Source organism: Giraffa tippelskirchi, chromosome 1 (assembly GCF_054371585.1).
Source record: "Giraffa tippelskirchi isolate mGirTip1 chromosome 1, T2T-mGirTip1v1.2.pri, whole genome shotgun sequence".
NCBI classification, from domain to species: domain Eukaryota; kingdom Metazoa; phylum Chordata; class Mammalia; order Artiodactyla; family Giraffidae; genus Giraffa; species Giraffa tippelskirchi.
This window is the reverse complement of record NC_137275.1, coordinates 26,676,567-26,694,143: the sequence shown is the minus strand read 5'-3', so window position 1 is coordinate 26,694,143 and position 17,577 is coordinate 26,676,567. Positions and strand designations below refer to the sequence as shown.

Here is a 17,577-nt window from a genome sequence, read left to right as displayed (position 1 = left end):
GTCTTTTCTCCATGGTATATTCTTTCCTCCTTTGCCATAGATTAATAGACCATAAGTGCATGGGTTTATTTCTGGGCTCTCTAATCTGTTCATTGATCTACATGTCTGTTTTTGTGTCAATACCAGGCTGTTTTGATTACTATAACTTTGTAGTATAGCCTGAAATCAGGTAGGGTGATTCTTCCAGCTCTGTTCTTTCTCAAGATTGCTTTTGCTATGCAGGGTTAAAGCTAGAAATTTTTAATGATGATATTATAAGTGTGCAACAGTGAAATTTCATGCTACTGAATATCCTAGAATATAGAGTTGATATGTTTTATTAGGAATTTAAAGAACTGATATGAGAGTTTTGAAAATTGCTAAATATAAAGGAGGGAGTTTGCAATAACAAATATTTATATAAAATCTAACAGCTATTTTATTGTACTTGTAATGTTTCTTATTACCTATTTACTTGAGAAATACATTTGCTGATAGGCCAGCATAGCCTAAAAGTATTTTGAATTTTTAGAAACTTAAAATTCAGTTTCTGATTCACATCTTCTAAAATATATGTTCTTCTGGAAATCTTCCTTTGAATGATAAGAATATAATTACAGGAAAATTTCAGATTCTTTAGGTCCTGATAGAGGATTTTGAAAAATTATGAGGATGACTTAGTAAACTCCTGGGTGTAACAATAGCCTAAGTATGTATATTGTTGATATTTCCAGAAGAAGGCCAATAAGTACTGATTATTATGATCTAAAAGAAATCATAAGTTGATTATGATTAATACTAAAGAAAGGACACTGAAGGAAACAAAATACAGATCTAAACTAAAACATATTGTCTCAGGAGGCACAAGGATAAAACAGAATTTGAGGTTGCTACTATGGGGAGCTGGGGAATGAATATTCTATTTATGGATCTAAGATTCTGAATGATTCTATATCCTCAACCCATTGGTGTTTTTACCTAGAAAGACAGGATTTTTAAGAACCAGTCCATTTTCTATTAGTTTTGGTCTATCTTTAGCTTGTGCTTTAAGAGAATATTATGTATCAGAGTCACCTGGAGAAGTGTTAAAATGCAGAGTCCTGGGCCATATCTGGCCTGCTGACTCAGGACACAGGCAGTCTAACAAGCTCCCCAGGTGAAACTCACTAAAACTTAAGGACGTCTCAACAAAAGTGCTTTTCTCACTAGATGTTTAGATAGAGGTTTAGATAGAAGTTCAGTCCTATTAATGCCACCAATATTATAGAAGTATTACCCACAAAAACTCTAGCATTTCTTTGAGATCTTCAATTTGGACTTGATTTAGACACAGGAAGTCTAAGTTAATATGCCAATTAGTTGCAACCTCATTATGAATAGGAAGTCCTCAGAGTTTTCAGGAAAGAGACTATCAAGAAATCACTTAATTTGTTGATGAGTCCACTTTCAGCATACATCTGTCCCTACCAAATTAGCAAGTGTGGGGTCACTGAGGAGGCAAGACGGCACTTCTGCTCTCAGCCAGGACATGTGGAATGTTTGCTGCTGCTGCTGCTGCTGCTGCTGCTAAGTCATTTCAGTCGTGTCCGACTCTGTGCAACCCCATAGACAGCAGCCCACCAGGCTCCACGGTCCTTGGGATTCTCCAGGCAAGAACACTGGAGTGCGTTGCCATTCCCTTCTCCAATGCATGAAAGTGAAAAGTGAAAGTGAAGTCGCTCAGTCGTGTCCAACTCTTCGAGACCCCGTGGACTGCAGCCTACCAGGCTCCTCTGTCCATAGGATTTTCCAGGCAAGATTACTAGAGTGGGTTGCCATTGCCTTCTCTGGTGGAATGTTTGAGTATTCTTAAACACCCACCACCTGAGTGGTCTGTTTATTCCAAGGGAGATGTTGAATTAAATAGCAAAGTTTAAGACTAATAAAGTAGTGCCCAGATCAAGCAAAAAGTTGCCTTCTAACATTATGACAAAATTCTCCTTGTGAATTTTCAAGGATAAAATGAGAGATTGGGCATTTGATTCCTTTTCCTCCTCCTCTCCTTCCTCATAGGGAGTGTCTAATTGTTTTATCTGAGTCTTATTCTATCTTTGTTCTCATATTCTTTTAAAAACGCTCAGTAAATTGCTGGATGTCTGGCAATGGGTCTATTATTCCATTCTAGTTTTTCTAGAATTTAAATTATAGGTGTTTAAATTCTAAATGTTTCTAGTGTATTAAACTTTCTATTTCAGGTTTAAAGGTATTGGCAAAAAGTTAGCAGAGAGCTCATTACATCTGCAACAGGAGTTACTTATGAAAACTGTCTAAAAGTATTAAAGAACTTGTCTCTGAATTCTCCAATGGATGGTTCCTTTCTTCGCTTATAAGATGGAATCAGCATTCAATCTATGCTCACAGGAGGGGATAGTTTCCAAAAGACCTTGTCTAATATACACAACTTTTCTAAATTTTTCTGATTTCTTATGCAAATTTGGGTCTTTGAATCCTATCTTTCCATCCAACTCTTTCATAACAGAACACATATGTACTAATTGATATGAACTTGGGGGTACTGGATTATTGACTGCTAAAACTATTTCTAATTCCTCTGCAAATTTTATCACTTGGCTTTTTGGCTCAGTATGAGACTAGACTAAACAATGCAGTTTTCCCTGTTTCTGATGGTAGGGGGAGGGGTGGTTAATTTTATGAAGTAATTACACTTTGGAGATTTTTCTAGCCAGTTAAGAGGTAAAAGGAACAAGTCAGAGGAAGTGGAGAAACTTAAGTCGGGGGAAGATAAATAATAAGAGCTATTTGATTTGTACTAAGACTTGGAAGACTCTAAACGAGACCACTTTTAGTTTTTCACTTTTTGTTTGCCTAGGTGAAGACATATTTTAAGGGAACAATTTTGGAATCTAAATGCCTCAGATACTCCCTCAGAAACATAAAAAAAAATGCCGAACATTGGATATTTGGGATGCCGTGCTAATGCTAATCACTTCACTCGTATCCAACCCTTTGTGGCCCAATGGGCTGTAAGCCCGCCAGGCTCCTCTGTCTATGGAATTCTCCAGAAAAGAACACGGGAGTGGGTAGCCATTCCCTTGTCGAGAGGATATTCCTGACCTAGGGATCAAACCCTGGTCTCCTGCACTGCAGGCAGATTTTTTTTACCATCTTAGCCAGGGGAACAAGTGAGCTGAGGCAAAACTTATCCACAGGATTTTCCAAAATTCAAAAGACACTTTCTGAATTTTTCAGTCCTCAGGGTCAGTTTGAGTAATGGATTTATCTACCTTACCCACATCCCCTCCCTGTGAACTCTCCCCTTGTAGATATACAACAAAAGATGACAGTGATAGAGACAAATTGTGTTGTAAGTAATAGCACTGACTTCCACCAACCAAAAGTTATTTAACTGAGCATATAATCAAAGGATTCCTAAAATGGATTTCTTATTTAAAGAAGACAAAATAAACTCAGCATTTGGGGACCTTTAAAGAAAAGAAATCAGAATTGGGACTCAATGCAAGACTTACCTCATCATCCCAGTCACAGAGGCCGACAGCTCCCTGTAGCCACAAGAGGCTCAAAGGGCCAAAGAGGCAACCATGGTTCCAACTGGAGATCCTGGCCAAGAGAAGTTCTTGATTAGATTTTCACAGATCCCCAGTATTGTTGAACACTGGTTCCCCCAGATGTCTTCCAAACAATCCATCAATAAGACAAATCTGAGTTTAGGTTAGAGAAGCATGGGAGAACACTATCTTGACAGTCCCTCAGAGGCAGTGGTGTGCTGGAGCTAACTCCTATTAGCCCGAGAAGGATTCTGAACATCTCTTCCCAATTCCGTGTTCAGTGATGTCACCTTGGTAACTTGAAGTCATCCATGATAGGAATACTTATACCACAGAAATCACCAAATTCCACAAATCAGGAATCTACCCCCCCTCCACCAGCCCCAGTGAGCTACTTTACCTTAGTAACATCTTAGGCTGTAGAAGCAAAGTTGGAATATTTAGAAGTTGAAGTTTGTTTGGGGGGTTTTCCTGGTGGCTCAGATAGTAAAGAATCTGCCTGCAATGCAAGAGAGCTGGGTTTGATCCTTCGGTGGGGAAGATCCCCTGGAGATGGAAATGGCAACCCACTCCAGAATGCTTGACTCAAGAATCCTATGGTTAGAAGAGCCTGATGGGCTACAGTCCATGGGGTTGCAAGAGTCAGACATGACTGAGTGACTAAGCATGAAGTTTGTTTTAAGGCAAGTCTCTTAATAAGAAATTTTGAATAGGATTAAGTAAGGATCATAATATAAAAGTTTAGGATTGAAGACACAATAAGGAGAGGATTTAAAGTAAGGATTTCCAAGAGCCTTGAAAATTTTGATACTATCTGTTGAGATGTCAAACAGTTTGATGTTAATTAAAATAAGTCTTTTGATGTGTTCTTGAGACAATAAAATTGCTTAAAACTTTTATCTTTCTGAGCAAGAGTTTCCTAGAGTAATAAAGTTGCATTGATAAAAACAATGAAATAATAAAGTTATGTTAATGTATAGAGTAAGTTATGTGGATGTGGATGGTTTTGGTTCTCACATATAATGCTTGAGTCTTCAAATTATATAAGAATTAAGGATAGGTTTCTATAGAACTATCACATCAAAAAGAAAAAGTTCACAGGAAATGTTCACTTGAAACTACAGTTCATTTTCAACTTTAACAAAAAAACAAATAAAAAATTTTTCTGACTTCACATTCTACTAGTATCTAAAGTCTTTTTTTAAAAAATAATATCTAAAATCGGTCCATGGGGTCGCAAAGAGTCAGACACGACTGAGTGACTGAACTGAACTGAACTGAAAGTCTTTTCCAAATGTTTAAATAGTTTTTAATATGTCACTTTATCAAATGATAATAATTTAATGTAAATACATTGCATCTGTTTATTTGGGGAACCAAATACCTCATGTCTAAGAAATTTCTTTTCAGTGTCTTTTAAGGTACAATTAATGAACAACTTTACTTCCAGTCATTTGTCTCTACAAGACAATAATGTCAGTGGACAACTTATTTAACATATCTGAAGTAGACATCATATATGCCTATTTGTTATCATTTCAACTGTTAACTACAATTTGTATTCTTTCTTTCTTTTGTTTAGCAGAATAACAGGGTCAGAAGTCTTGCAAGGGTTCAGAAATGAATTATTTGAGAGAAGAAAGAAAAAAATTATTTTAATTAGACAAAAGAGAATCTTTAAATCATAAAATTTGAAAGCATCATTAACTTTCCCAATTCAATCTCATCTTTACCCTATTGTGAACATTTCTAATGGGGAATAAGGACAGTATTTCTCTTTGTGGCTTATTATTCTTAAAATATTCTCTGTATTGAGCTAAAATCTATTCCCTTCCTTGTCCCTTCATTCTTCTGAAAATATATAAAGTAAATCAGTTCCCTATACAGTTTAACACATTGAAGACACAATTATTGGGGTGTGATTATTTTTAGTTTTTAGGTTTTTTTTTTTCCCCCTGAGAAAGGCAACTTGAGTTTATTCAACCATTCTTCTGTTTCAGAGATATTCAGTGTATGGACCAATACTGACCCATGGCTGTTCCTTACCCTTTGGGAACTATAAATTATAGATCCACATCAATATAAAGAGCTGTGGCAGAATATAAATCAGCATACAGGGACCTCCTTCATGGTCCAGTGGTTAAGAACCCGCCTGCCAATACAGAGGACAAGAGTTCAGTCCCTGGTCAGTGAACTAAGATCCTACATGTCATGGGACAACTCAGCCCATGTGCTGCAACTAGAGAAGCCCATGTGCTGCAACAAAGTGTCTGCACACTGCAAGAAGACCTAGCACTGCCAAAGTTAAAAAAAAAAAATCAACATATTGCTATCTTCGTTGAAAAATTCTTTCTATGAAAAAATAAAGCTAGCTGAATTTAAAAGCATGTTTATTGATATAGTTGATTTACATTGTGGCATAAACTTTTTCTTCTTGTCACAACCTGATGGTAAACAGTTGAACCAACTAGTTTGATAGCACTTGTTCCATATGACATGATTTCCAGATCCATTCTCATCATTCTTCTCAAGATCAGCTTCCAGAATACAACCAGCATTTTCAGAGAGAGTCTGCTGAAAATATAGTGGAAAACATTACATCCCTGTATCTGGACATTATTTGTCTTGGAACAGCCTAATAGTTTTTAGTGAGTTTTTAATCAAGTACAGCAAGCTGGTCAGAATTATATACAGAACCTCTTTCAAATTCTTATTGCTATTGATAGTCCACTATTCCAAAGTAGCTACTTACTAGCTATTGTGTCCAATTTTATGTCATTTGCTAATATGGATTATTCAGCTTTTGCTGTATTAAAAAACAGCCAAACACCCCCAAACTCAGTCAATTTAAACAACCACCCTTTAAAATAAATTTCTTGTGAGTCTGGATCAGCTGGTCAATTATGGTGACCCTAGCTCAAATATTCTGACTATGGCTTGGCTTGTTCAAACATCTGCCTTCAGCTGGTGGTTGCCTAGATGACTGGTCTAGGATGGCGTCCCTGAAACGACCTAGCTCTCTTCCATGGGATTTGAATCTGCCAGCAAGGAGGCTTGTATTTGTTCTCATGGCTGTGACAGGGTTCCAAGAGGGAGAGGAAACACACAAGACCTCTATAAGAATCAGTCCCATCCCTGCAATAAAGTAAAGTAGAGAAGGATGGAAAATGGACCTGGAGGAGGACAAAGATAAAATAACTATTGTGATGCCAATGCATTCTTCCAAGTTCTTCTCACAAAATTTGAAAATGGCACTGAAAGATACTTTTCATGGAAGACCTCAAGAGACCTTCTTATAGATGCATTGATAAACTGTTTCAGAATGTATTATTTAACCAGTCATAACTCTACCATTGAGAGCTTTTATTCAGCCCATGTTTTTCCATCATGTTTCACTGAACCCCATCATAAGGGTTCAGTGAAAAACGGTCAAACTTGCTGCTGCAGATAAGAAATCATCATAGTTTCCTGAACACAAATGATCATCACTGCATTATTTATGATAGAAAAATATTGGAAAGACTGCAGGAATGAATAACTTACTATTTATATAATAAATTATTTCATGTGGCTTTTAAATTTTAAATAATTGACGAAATAGGAAAATGCTTACAGTTTAATTTTAATGCAAAGATAAACAATGATGCACAATGTAAACAAAGTTATATATCTTTTTATAGGCTTTATATCTAATGAAGAAACATTTTGAAATCCTAGAAACAAATACAATAAAAATACATTTATTATCTTTGGGTGGCAAGATTATAGTGATTTTTGTTTTCAGCTTAAACATTTAGATATTTTTGACACTTTCTGCAATGGACATATGTACCATCATCATCAGGAAAAAAACAAACAAACATTCATTCAGTTGTTTTCCATTTTGTAATTTTCCTGAGAATTAAAATCAAGCTCACATTTCCCTCGCTTTGGAAAACTGTGTATTTGACCACTGCCAATTGATATTCATTGAGATACTGTATTGAATGGTCCTAATTGGAAGGGAGATCTGGATCTTTCTCAAAATCATAGTAGCTGGATTTTAATAACTACTTCATTGTCATTTTAATTTTAAAAATATTTCCTGCTGCCATAATCACTTATGGTTTCTTTTTTTATTGGCTGCCAAGAATATACAGGATTTTATGACTTTATTTGGAGCATTACTCAATATCTATGCTATAACTGATAAAAAGGGAGAACTTCTCTGGAATAGGAAAGCAAGAGAAAAAATATCTCTCAAGCATTGATAACCATTGTGGTTGTATCACTGGTGTGGCTGAGGAACCTTGTCAGCTAGCTGCATCTATTTTGGCACTGTCTTTTTAGCCTTTTAATTCTTACTATCACTAAAAATCATATGTCACAAGATGACATTTAAAGCATCTGGATATTCAGATGATAGAAGAAAGCCTCTGATGATACACAACAGATTGCCCTATTCTGGTTAAGGGATGTAGTGTGAAAATGAGTAAATCAGATTCCAGACACAGTGTCCTCTAGAGGCATTCTGATGGAATAAAGATGGACACAAATTCTTTGATTCTCCTCCCATTGGAAAGTGGCATCTCTACCCCTCCTTTTCAATCTAAGTGGATTCTGTCACTGCCTGACCAATAGAATATGACAGAAGCAACACTGTGCTAGTTTCCAGGTTCCATCCTCAAGCAATGGGTGACTTCTATTTCCTGCCACTTGGAATATTCACTCCTGGAAGCCAGCTGCAGGGCTGTGAGAAGTCCAAGCTGCATGGAGAGGCCGCATCTATGTGCTCCAGTCAGCATCCCCAGATGAGCTCAACTGCAAGCCTGTGAATGCACCACCTCAGACAACCAGCGATGTCACAGGTTGAGATGCCTCAAACTGCAGCCACTAACTGACTCCACTTATATGAAAGACCCCCAGGAAGATCCATCCAGCTGAGCTCAGTCAACTCACACAACTGTGGAACATAATAATAAGTTGTTGGTTTAAGACACTCAGTTTAGGAATGATTTGTTAACTTACAGCAAAAAATAAATAAATAAATAAAAATGGAGCACTAACCATTGTTAGCTGGTACTGTTGCACCTGAAATAAAATTTGAAGAGTTATAAAAAATAGATGGTGACATCACATTTCTGTAGAGCTATCTTTCAAATTCAAATGGAGAAACACTGAGTAGAATGTACTGTTTCTTACCATTCCAAGTTATATACAGACATGATGAATCAAACAAACCAAGAAAAAATCAAAGCAGGATAGTCTTTCATGTTTGGAAATGATAAGATACTACTTTGTGCAGAGCACTTTATAGTTTACCACAACCCTGAGAAATATGAATATTACCATCTTTACTTTTTGTCTTTTTTATCCTCCTTCCTTTGCTCGCTTCCTTGTCTCTGCCTCCATCTTCCAAGTTGTTTTCACTCCACTGCACTCACCCTCAACAGAAGCCTGTTTTGTCTCCATAATCTCCCCATGCTATTTATAGTGCACGACATACAAAAGGAGACTGCTCAAGCTGGGTCCATTTGAAGTCTGCTAAGCAATCTCTAAAGTGAAAGGGTAAACCCTAGCAGGATTTCACCCAGCGATACCCTCATGTGCTACCTTTCCATGACAACAAAAATACCAGATATATAAATCTTTGTTATGCTTAAGGACAAAGTTTAAGTATTTTCCAGTGTTTTACAGCTCTGTTTTGCTTCTAGGTATCCCAAAGTTGATCACATCTGATATGGTTAAGGAAGGTGCCGCTGTAATCGATGTTGGTATCAACTATGTTCATGACCCAATAACAGGAAAGACAAAACTCGTTGGAGATGTGGACTTTGAAGGTAATAAACTGCATCTCCTTTGACAAGTGAAGAAAAACAGAGGTTCAACTTTGCATGTTTTGATACTTGAAAGAGAGATTTTCTATTTGATTGGGCATGACTTTTTTATAATTTTTTTTTAAGATTATTTAGTTTGGCTGTGCTGGATCTTTGTTGCTTCACAGACTTTTCTCTAGTTGCAGTGAGCAGGGACTACTCTTCATTGTGTTGCACAGGCTACTCATCGCAGTGGTTTCTCTCGTGGAGCATGGATTCTAGGTTTGCAGGCTTCGGTAGTTGCAGCTCATGGGTTCAGTAGTTGCAGCTCATAGGCTGTAGAGCACTGACTCAGTAGTTGTGGCACATGGGCTTAGCTGCTCCACGGCACGTGGGATCTTCCTGGACCAGGGTTTGAACCCATGTCCCCTGCATTGGCAGGTAGATTCTTAACCACTAGAACATCAGGGAAGCCCAGATTTGGGCATTATTATTAATCATTACATTAATCTTTCCTCTGATGGAAAAGAGTTTAGTGACCCTCACATATTTCCTTCCTTCTGCCTGACTTCTTTCCTTTACTTCTTCCTTCCTACATTCCTTCTTTTTTTCCTTCTGTCCTTCCTTCTCTCCTTCCTTTCCTCCTCTTCCTTCTTGGGAGAAAAATATAATGACATCATTAACATTTAGTTTTAAGACCAACTTCCTTGTAGTGCAGTTTTCTTAGTGAGCATTGTTTTGACTATTGGGAGTGTATCTCTGTCCTTCATCATCCATACTTTATACTCAGCCATTCATTCTCAGAGCCAGAAGGCACCTTGGGATGTGTTTGCTATCCCTCACTGTATTTCAGATCTAAATAGTTCCCTGGATAATTCAAGTCGATATCCCTCACTTGTGTTTTAAAGAGGATGAGAAAGAGGAGTTAGGTTAACATCACTATGGCCAATGAAGGAGATAAAGCAGCCGATGTGTAGGAACAAAAGAAATTCCAACCCAATGCCTTGGCTGTATAGATGAAGAAACTTAACCCTGAGATAGATTATTTTTAGATGCCTGACCCCTAATCCAATTTTACTTCCAATATCTTTGTCAAATACTTACCTGCATTGGGCTTTTCAGTATAATCTAGGAATCTTAGCTGTCTAATAATACAGTCATATAATAAAGTAGAGATATTTTTCATATTAGAAATATTTTATGTATTGGATTGTCATTCTGGCCAAAAAAGCAGGGTCATGCAAGAATGTCCTTAAGTTAAAAGTGTGTCTTTACAGACAAATTGACAGGAAAAATCATGCTCTATTTAAAAATAATTCAAACTTCACATTTTCCCTTGGAATTTGGTCATTAGCTGATGGTTTGCCCAAGTCCTATAGTGGTATGGAATACAAATGACTATGCAGAGACTCAGAAGCATCCTTCTGAGTAAGGTATTGGCCCCTTGAATGTGAGATTCCAGGGTGTATCAAGGACCAGGTCCAAGTAGGGATGCTAAGCATGGTGCTAAAAAGAAAAGGAAAACCTGAAGACAAAAACCCTGGAGACAGAATGATGAAGAGAGCAAAGTACAGGTAGCCCTCATCATCTGCTGCCCTCACAGGCTGTCATTCATGGAGCCCTGCCAACCTAGCAGGGTGGCTCTCCAAGTGAACATGTGTGTCTCTGTGTATGTGTGTGTCCATACTGACCTCTTTAGTGAATGACCTCTTTTCTTTATTTAATTTTTCATGTTCAATCGCTAATGTCGGATATCAATAATATATTTTAATTTCTCAACTTGAAATTTCAAGTAAGGATAGATTTCATTTTAAAAGTTGACCTTGTTATTTTTTTTTTTTTTGCAGTCATTCTGCTTCTGGGTTACATTATAGTTACTGTGTGTTTATTGCAAAATCACCCCACACTTATGATGCATCCAGATGGCATCGACAACACATGACAACCAGCTCAACGCAAGAAAGCAGGATGTTAAACACAGCTCACAACCTTGACTGTGCTTGTGGGGCAAGCTTATGTAGCTGGCAGTTGGCAGTGTTTTATAAGACTCTTCTCATATATGATATTTCATTGAATTAGGATTTTATGAAAACATTTTAAAAAAATCAGCATTTTGGGGTGGGTGCATACACTGTCACATATAGGTATACAATCCCTTGGTAGTATCTATTAAATTATAGTTATGCGTATCCAACTATATAATGAAACAAAAAAGGACATGACCCTGAGAGACTAAAATATAAGGAAGAGCACTGGGCTGAGAGGCTGAAGAGGTGCTCTGAGACCTAGTATTGCAACCCATTAACTTTGCAACCTCTCTGATCAGCAATGTTGTTATCAGTTGACAGCAGTGATGGCAGTGGTTCCTTCCAGCTCTAACACTTTGTGCATCTTGGACATTCAGCTGAGTGTTGCCACGTGACTGTGTAAAAATACAGAAACTTTCAGAAAGTCAGGTTTTTCTGACCCTATCATAAAACAAGCCTATGTGATTTATAATATCACTCTTGTCACCCTGCTGGTTCATGGAGCCAGAGCCCTAAGACCTGGACTTGGTAAAGAAGGCCTTACCGGTGAGGCCATGACTCAATCACCCAGAGGAGCACACAAGTGATAGGTTTTGACATGCTGCTCTTCAGATTGTTCATCAGGACTTAACCTGAGGTGAGGGATGATCCTGCAGCTGAGAGGGAGGGACTTTCACGTGGGTTCTGCTGCAGAACTTATAGGTAGCACTCAGCTGTAAATTGCCACAGGGAAATTGTGGCTGATTTGTGAGTATCGATGAAAGTTTCACTATAACTATAGCCAAGACAGATAAACCAGATACAGGTAAAATGCAGACCTGAAGTAAATGGTCCTTGCGGAAATCTTGGCTCACTAATAAAGGAAACAGGATGACCTACTTCAAGTAGATTACTTCAATGGGAATGATTTTTAAAGAACAATTTCATCCACAACCCCCTTTAGGTATTACTGGAAATATGTAAATAATTGCAGTTTATTTTACAAATTCAATGATTTATAGAACCAGGTGCTATTTAATCTATTTTCTTTCTAAGAAAGTACACATGCCTATATGTATTCTGCTTCATTATTAGATGTTTTGACTTCATTTTTAAATCAGGCTTCTCTCCAACAAGACTGTTATTTTATATCAAATACAACATGAAGGGTTGCATCACACTTACTATAGTTCTTGACAAAAGAGAATATAAAAACACCATAAATATTTCCTTTTGACTTTGAGGTCAGATTTTTCTTTGGGTTTAGATATAATTTCCTCTAAACTGCATCTTCCTTCATCCACTAGGGTTTCCTGCTCTTATTTTTGTGCTCTCATAGCCAGTTTTTGTGAAGTACTTACAGGGTACTAGGTATTGTTCTCAGCCTTTTACATATGAATAACCCTATAAGCATGTATTGTTTAATTTTGATTCAGTTATTATGATAACCCTATATGGTAGGTATTGTTATGCCAGCTACACACTGGCACTAGCCATCTGCCTCCACAAGGATTAAATCATGAGCTGCTGCAGCTGCTGACCTTCAACATTCCCTGAAAGGAGTTCAGGGTGGAGATAGAAATGAGGCACTGTGTGATCTGGGAAAAACTGGCAGAACAGGTCTTCAGATAGAGATTTTCAGAAGATTTTATGAGCCCAATTCTTGCATCTCCTCGTGTCTAGAAAAGCACTAAAACCCTTCATGGTGACATCTGCTCCTCGTGACTAGCAGTAATTTTCAGGAAACTAGCATCAACTTTCAGCAAAATATACATGCCTGATTACATGTACTTCCCCTTCACCAAAATCACTGACCTTTCCCCAGACTCTGTGGAGTAGTTTCTCAGAGCTATCTGAAATAGCTCTTGGGCTAGTCCTCATTTTGCCTTTAATAAAACTTGTTCCTTGTCCGGTTTTAACTGTTGCTTCTTATCCTGCAAACAGGCTTCTTAGGAGATAAGTAAGATGGTCTGGTATTCCCATCTCTTGAAGAATTTTCCAGTTTGTTGTGATCCACACAGTCAAAGGTTCTAGCATAGTCACTGAAGCAGAAGTAGATGTTTTTCTGGAATTTTGTTGTTTTTTCTGTGATCCAGTGGATGTTGGCAATCTGACCTCTGGTTCCTCTGCCTTTTTAAAATCCAGCTTGTACATCTGAAATTTCTCGGTTCACGTACTGCTGAAGCATAGCTTGAAGGATTTTGAGCATGTGAAGTGAGTGGAATTGTATGGCAGTTTGAACATTAAGCATAGCTTGAAGGATTTTGAGCATGTGAAGTGAGTGCAATTGTATGGCAGTTTGAACATTCTTTGGTATTGCCCTTCTTTGGGATTGGAATGAAACCTGACCTTTTTCAACCCTGTGGCCACTGCTGAGTTTTCCAAATTTGCTGACTGGCATATTGAGTGCAGCACTGTTGCAACATCATCTTTTAGGATTTGAAATAGCTCAGCTGGAATTCCATCTCCTCCACTAGCTTTGTTCTTAGTAATTCTTCCTAAGGCCCACTTGACTTCACACTCCAGGATGTCTGGCTCTAGGTGAGTGACCACACCGTCATGGTTATCCAGGTCATTAAGACCTTTTTTGTATAATTTTTCTGTGTATTCTTTCCACCTCTTCTTAATCTCTTCTGCTTCTCTTAGATGCTTGCTGTTTCTGTCCTTCATTGTGCCTATCTTTGCATGAAATATTCCTTGGTATCTACAACTTTCTTGAAGAGATCTCTAGTCTTTCCCATTCTATTGTTTTCTTCTATTTCTTTGCACTGTTGTTTCCCCTGGTTCAAGGACTAAGATTTTTGTGTGTATGCCCAGCCAGGAAAGATGAGTTACCTGCTGTTAGGACCTGCCTGTGGATATATACCCTGGAGTGGGATTACTGGATCTATTTTTAATATTTTGAGGAACACCATCCAGTTTACAGCAGTGTTTGTACCAATTTACATTCGCACCTACAGTGCACAAGTGTTCCCTTTTTCTCCAGATCTTCTCTACCACTTGTTATTTCTTGTCTTTTTGATAGTAGCCATTCTGACAAATGTGAGATGATATCTCACTGTGGTTTTGATTTGCATTTCTCTGATGATTGAGCAATATTTTATGTACCTGTTGGTCACTTGTATATTTTCTTTGGAAAACATGTCCATTCAGTTCCTTGGCCCATTTTCTAATTGAGTTGTTTGAGGTTTTTTTTTTTTTTACTATTGAGTTGTATGGGTTCTTCATATATTTTGATTATTAAATTCTTATCCAGTATGTGGTTTGCAAGTATTTCCCCCCATTCTGTAGGTTGCCATTTCACTTTGTTGTTACTTTTTCTGTGCTGGTGCTTTTTAGTTTGATGTTGTCCCACTTGTTGATTTTTACTTTTGTTGCTGTGCTTTGGTGTCATAGCCAAAAACCTACTGCTAAGACCAATGTTAAGAGTTTCTTCCCTATGTTTTCTTCTAGGAGTTCTATGGTATAAAGTATTAAATAGACTTTAACCCATTTTAAGTTAATTTTTGTGAGTGCTGTGAGCTAGAGCCCCAATTTCATTTTTCTTCATGTGTTTATCCAGTTTCCCCAGTATCATTTTTTGAAGAGATTTTCCTTTTCCAGTGAAGTGTTCTTGACTCCCTTGTCAAATGTTAGCTGACTCCATGTAGGGGATTTATTTCTGAGTTCTCAATTCTCTTTCATTGGTCTATGTGTCTGTTTTACTGTTCATTATTATAGCTTTATATATTGTTTGCTTCCCAGGTGATTCAGTGGTAAAGAATCTGCCTGCTAATATAGGAGACGAAAGAGACACAGGTTCGATCCCTGGGTCAGGAATATTCCCTGGAGGAGGAAATGGCAACCCACTCCAGTATTCTTGCCTGGAAAATTCCACAGACAGAGAAGCCTGGTGGGCTATAGTCCATGGGGTTGCAAAGAGTTGGACACAACAGCACAAGCACAAAATATTGTTTGAAATGGGTCCTTCACATTTGCTCTCACGACTGCTTTAGCTATTTAGGGTCTTTGTGTTTCCACTTACAAATTTTAAGATTTTTTTTTCTCTGTTTCTGTGAAAAATGCCATTGGAATTTTGATAGAGATTGAATCAAATATATTGATGGCTTTGGGTAGCATGTGAAGTGAAGTGAAAGTTGCTCAGTCGTGTCTGACTCTTTGCAACCCCATGGACTATACAGTCCATGGCATTCTCTAGGCCAGAATACTATAGTGGATAGCCTTTCCCTTCTCCAAGGGGGATCTTCCCAACCCAGGGATCGAACCCAAGTCTCCCACATTGCAGACGGATTCTTTACCAGCTGAGCCACAAGAGAAGCTCATAGACATTTAAAAAATATTATTTCTTCTAATCCATGAACATGGAATATCTTTCCATTTATTATTGTGTCTTCTTCAATTTCTTTCATCAAAGTCTTGCAGTTTTCATTGTATAGATCTTTCATTTCCTTGGTTAAGTTTATTCCTAAGTATTTTATTGTTTTATGAAGCTATAGTGAACAGGATAGTCTTCATTATTTCATTTTCAGATTTCATTGTTATGTATAGTATCAACTACACTAAATCAACACTACTGATTTATGATCCAGCAATCCCACTTCTCTTATCCAAAGGAAATGAAAATAGGATACAGAAAAGATATGTCTTGTTTAGTGTAGTTTTACTCATAAGAGCCAAGATATGAAAATAACCTAAGCGTCCCTCAATAGATGAATGGAGAGTCTGGGAGGGCAATGGGGCCAAGTGCCCTTCTGGAGCTGAGTTAGCTTGCCCTGCAGGTCACAGAGGGAGGCAGGGCCAGCATAAACTCCATAAGGTACCAGGGAAAACAGTTTTCATGATGGAGTCTGTGCTTGAACTTGAGGAGGGATTTGTAGGTGAGGAGTGGGGTGGTCCTAGAGAGAGAGGGAAAAGGGGGCATCTAGCCAACCACCCTGGGACAGTAAGAGGAAAGAGAAGGTTAGAAGCTGGATCAGTCTGTCTATCCATTCCTAGGTCTATGACTCACTCTTTTCTTAACCTACCCCAGGAACAGAATACCTCCAGCTGTGGAGGGGATATACCAGCCAAGTCCAGCCCCTGTCAGCAATTTCTCTCTGGCCCATAATTCTCTGCATAGTAGAGGCCTAGGTGCTTCTCTGGCTCCTCACAACAGCCCTTTCTAAAAAATGCTGAGGAGGATGGTAGGAAGGGGAGAGGTGCTCAGGGCCCTCTCTGGAATCCCTGGAGGCCACAGAAGGGCTGGGAGTGGGATGCGGGCGGGGGGGATGCTAAGTGTCAGGCATTGCTATGGGCACTTGGGATGCAACAGTGACTGACACAGGCAAAGTCCTTCCCTACAAAGAGCTTACATTCTGGTTGGAGAAGACAGGTAATAAATATATAATATACTATATTAGGCAGTATTTAATGTTACAAGAATAAAACAAGATGGGGGGCGGGGCTAGAGATTTATGGCCTTAGGTTGTTGAGAAAAAGTAGTCACAGCAGGCTAACTGCTGATCTGAACAAAGTCAAGTCAAGAGCCATGTGGATATATGGGGCAGGAACAGTCCAGACACATGGATGAGCAGTATGAAAACCTTGAGGTACAGTGTGCCTGCTGGTTTTGATGAGCTGAGGAAGGCCACTGTAACTGGGGACAAAACAAATAAGGGGAAGAGTGCTGGGAAATAAAGAGGAAGCAGCAGGAGTACCACATCATGAATGGCCTTACAGACCATGGAAGGGAGTTTGAATTTTACTCTAAGTGCAGTGGAAGGCCATTGGAGGATTTGGGCCACAGCCATTGCAGGATATTTATGCATTTTTTGCATTTAACAATGTTATCCTGGTTTTTTGAATGACAAATCAACCTTAGAGAGGTGAGGATATAAATAGGGTACCTGTTAAGAACCCACTGTAATTATCCAGGTAAGAAATTATCCAAGATGGGGTGTGGACCCAGGTGGTAATGGTTGAAAGTATTAAGAGGTAGTTAGATGGTAGATAAAATTTAAAAGGAGAGTTAGAATGATTGGCTAAGTGATTAGATATAAAAGAAAGAGGAGAATTATTTATGACTCTAAGAGTTCTCCGGAGAAGGCAATGGCACCCCACTCCAGTACTCTTGCCTGGAAAATCCCATGGACGGAGGAGTCTGGTAGGCTACAGTCCATGGGGTTGCTAAGAGTCGGACACCACTGAGCGGCTTCACTTTCACTTTTCCCGTTCATGCACTGGAGAAGGAAA

At 38.4% G+C, this 17,577-nt stretch overlaps 1 protein-coding gene across 7 annotated transcripts in view; it reads left to right on the top strand.

Annotated features, from left to right (window-relative positions):
• MTHFD2L (methylenetetrahydrofolate dehydrogenase (NADP+ dependent) 2 like) overlaps window positions 1–17,577 on the top strand; it is a 143,523-nt gene that overhangs the window by 106,969 nt on the left and 18,977 nt on the right. For 4 of the 7 annotated variants that reach the window (XM_081586756.1, XM_081586754.1, XM_081586753.1 and 1 more), the window contains one exon: window positions 9,239–9,364. The exons of 2 other annotated variants lie outside the window; for them this stretch is intronic. In XM_081586756.1, the coding sequence (XP_081442882.1) occupies window positions 9,239–9,364 (126 nt within the window). Of the gene's footprint in view, window positions 1–5,545; window positions 6,685–9,238; window positions 9,365–17,577 lie in introns of those variants that run through there. One more of the 7 variants, XM_081586760.1, reaches the window with a different exon arrangement.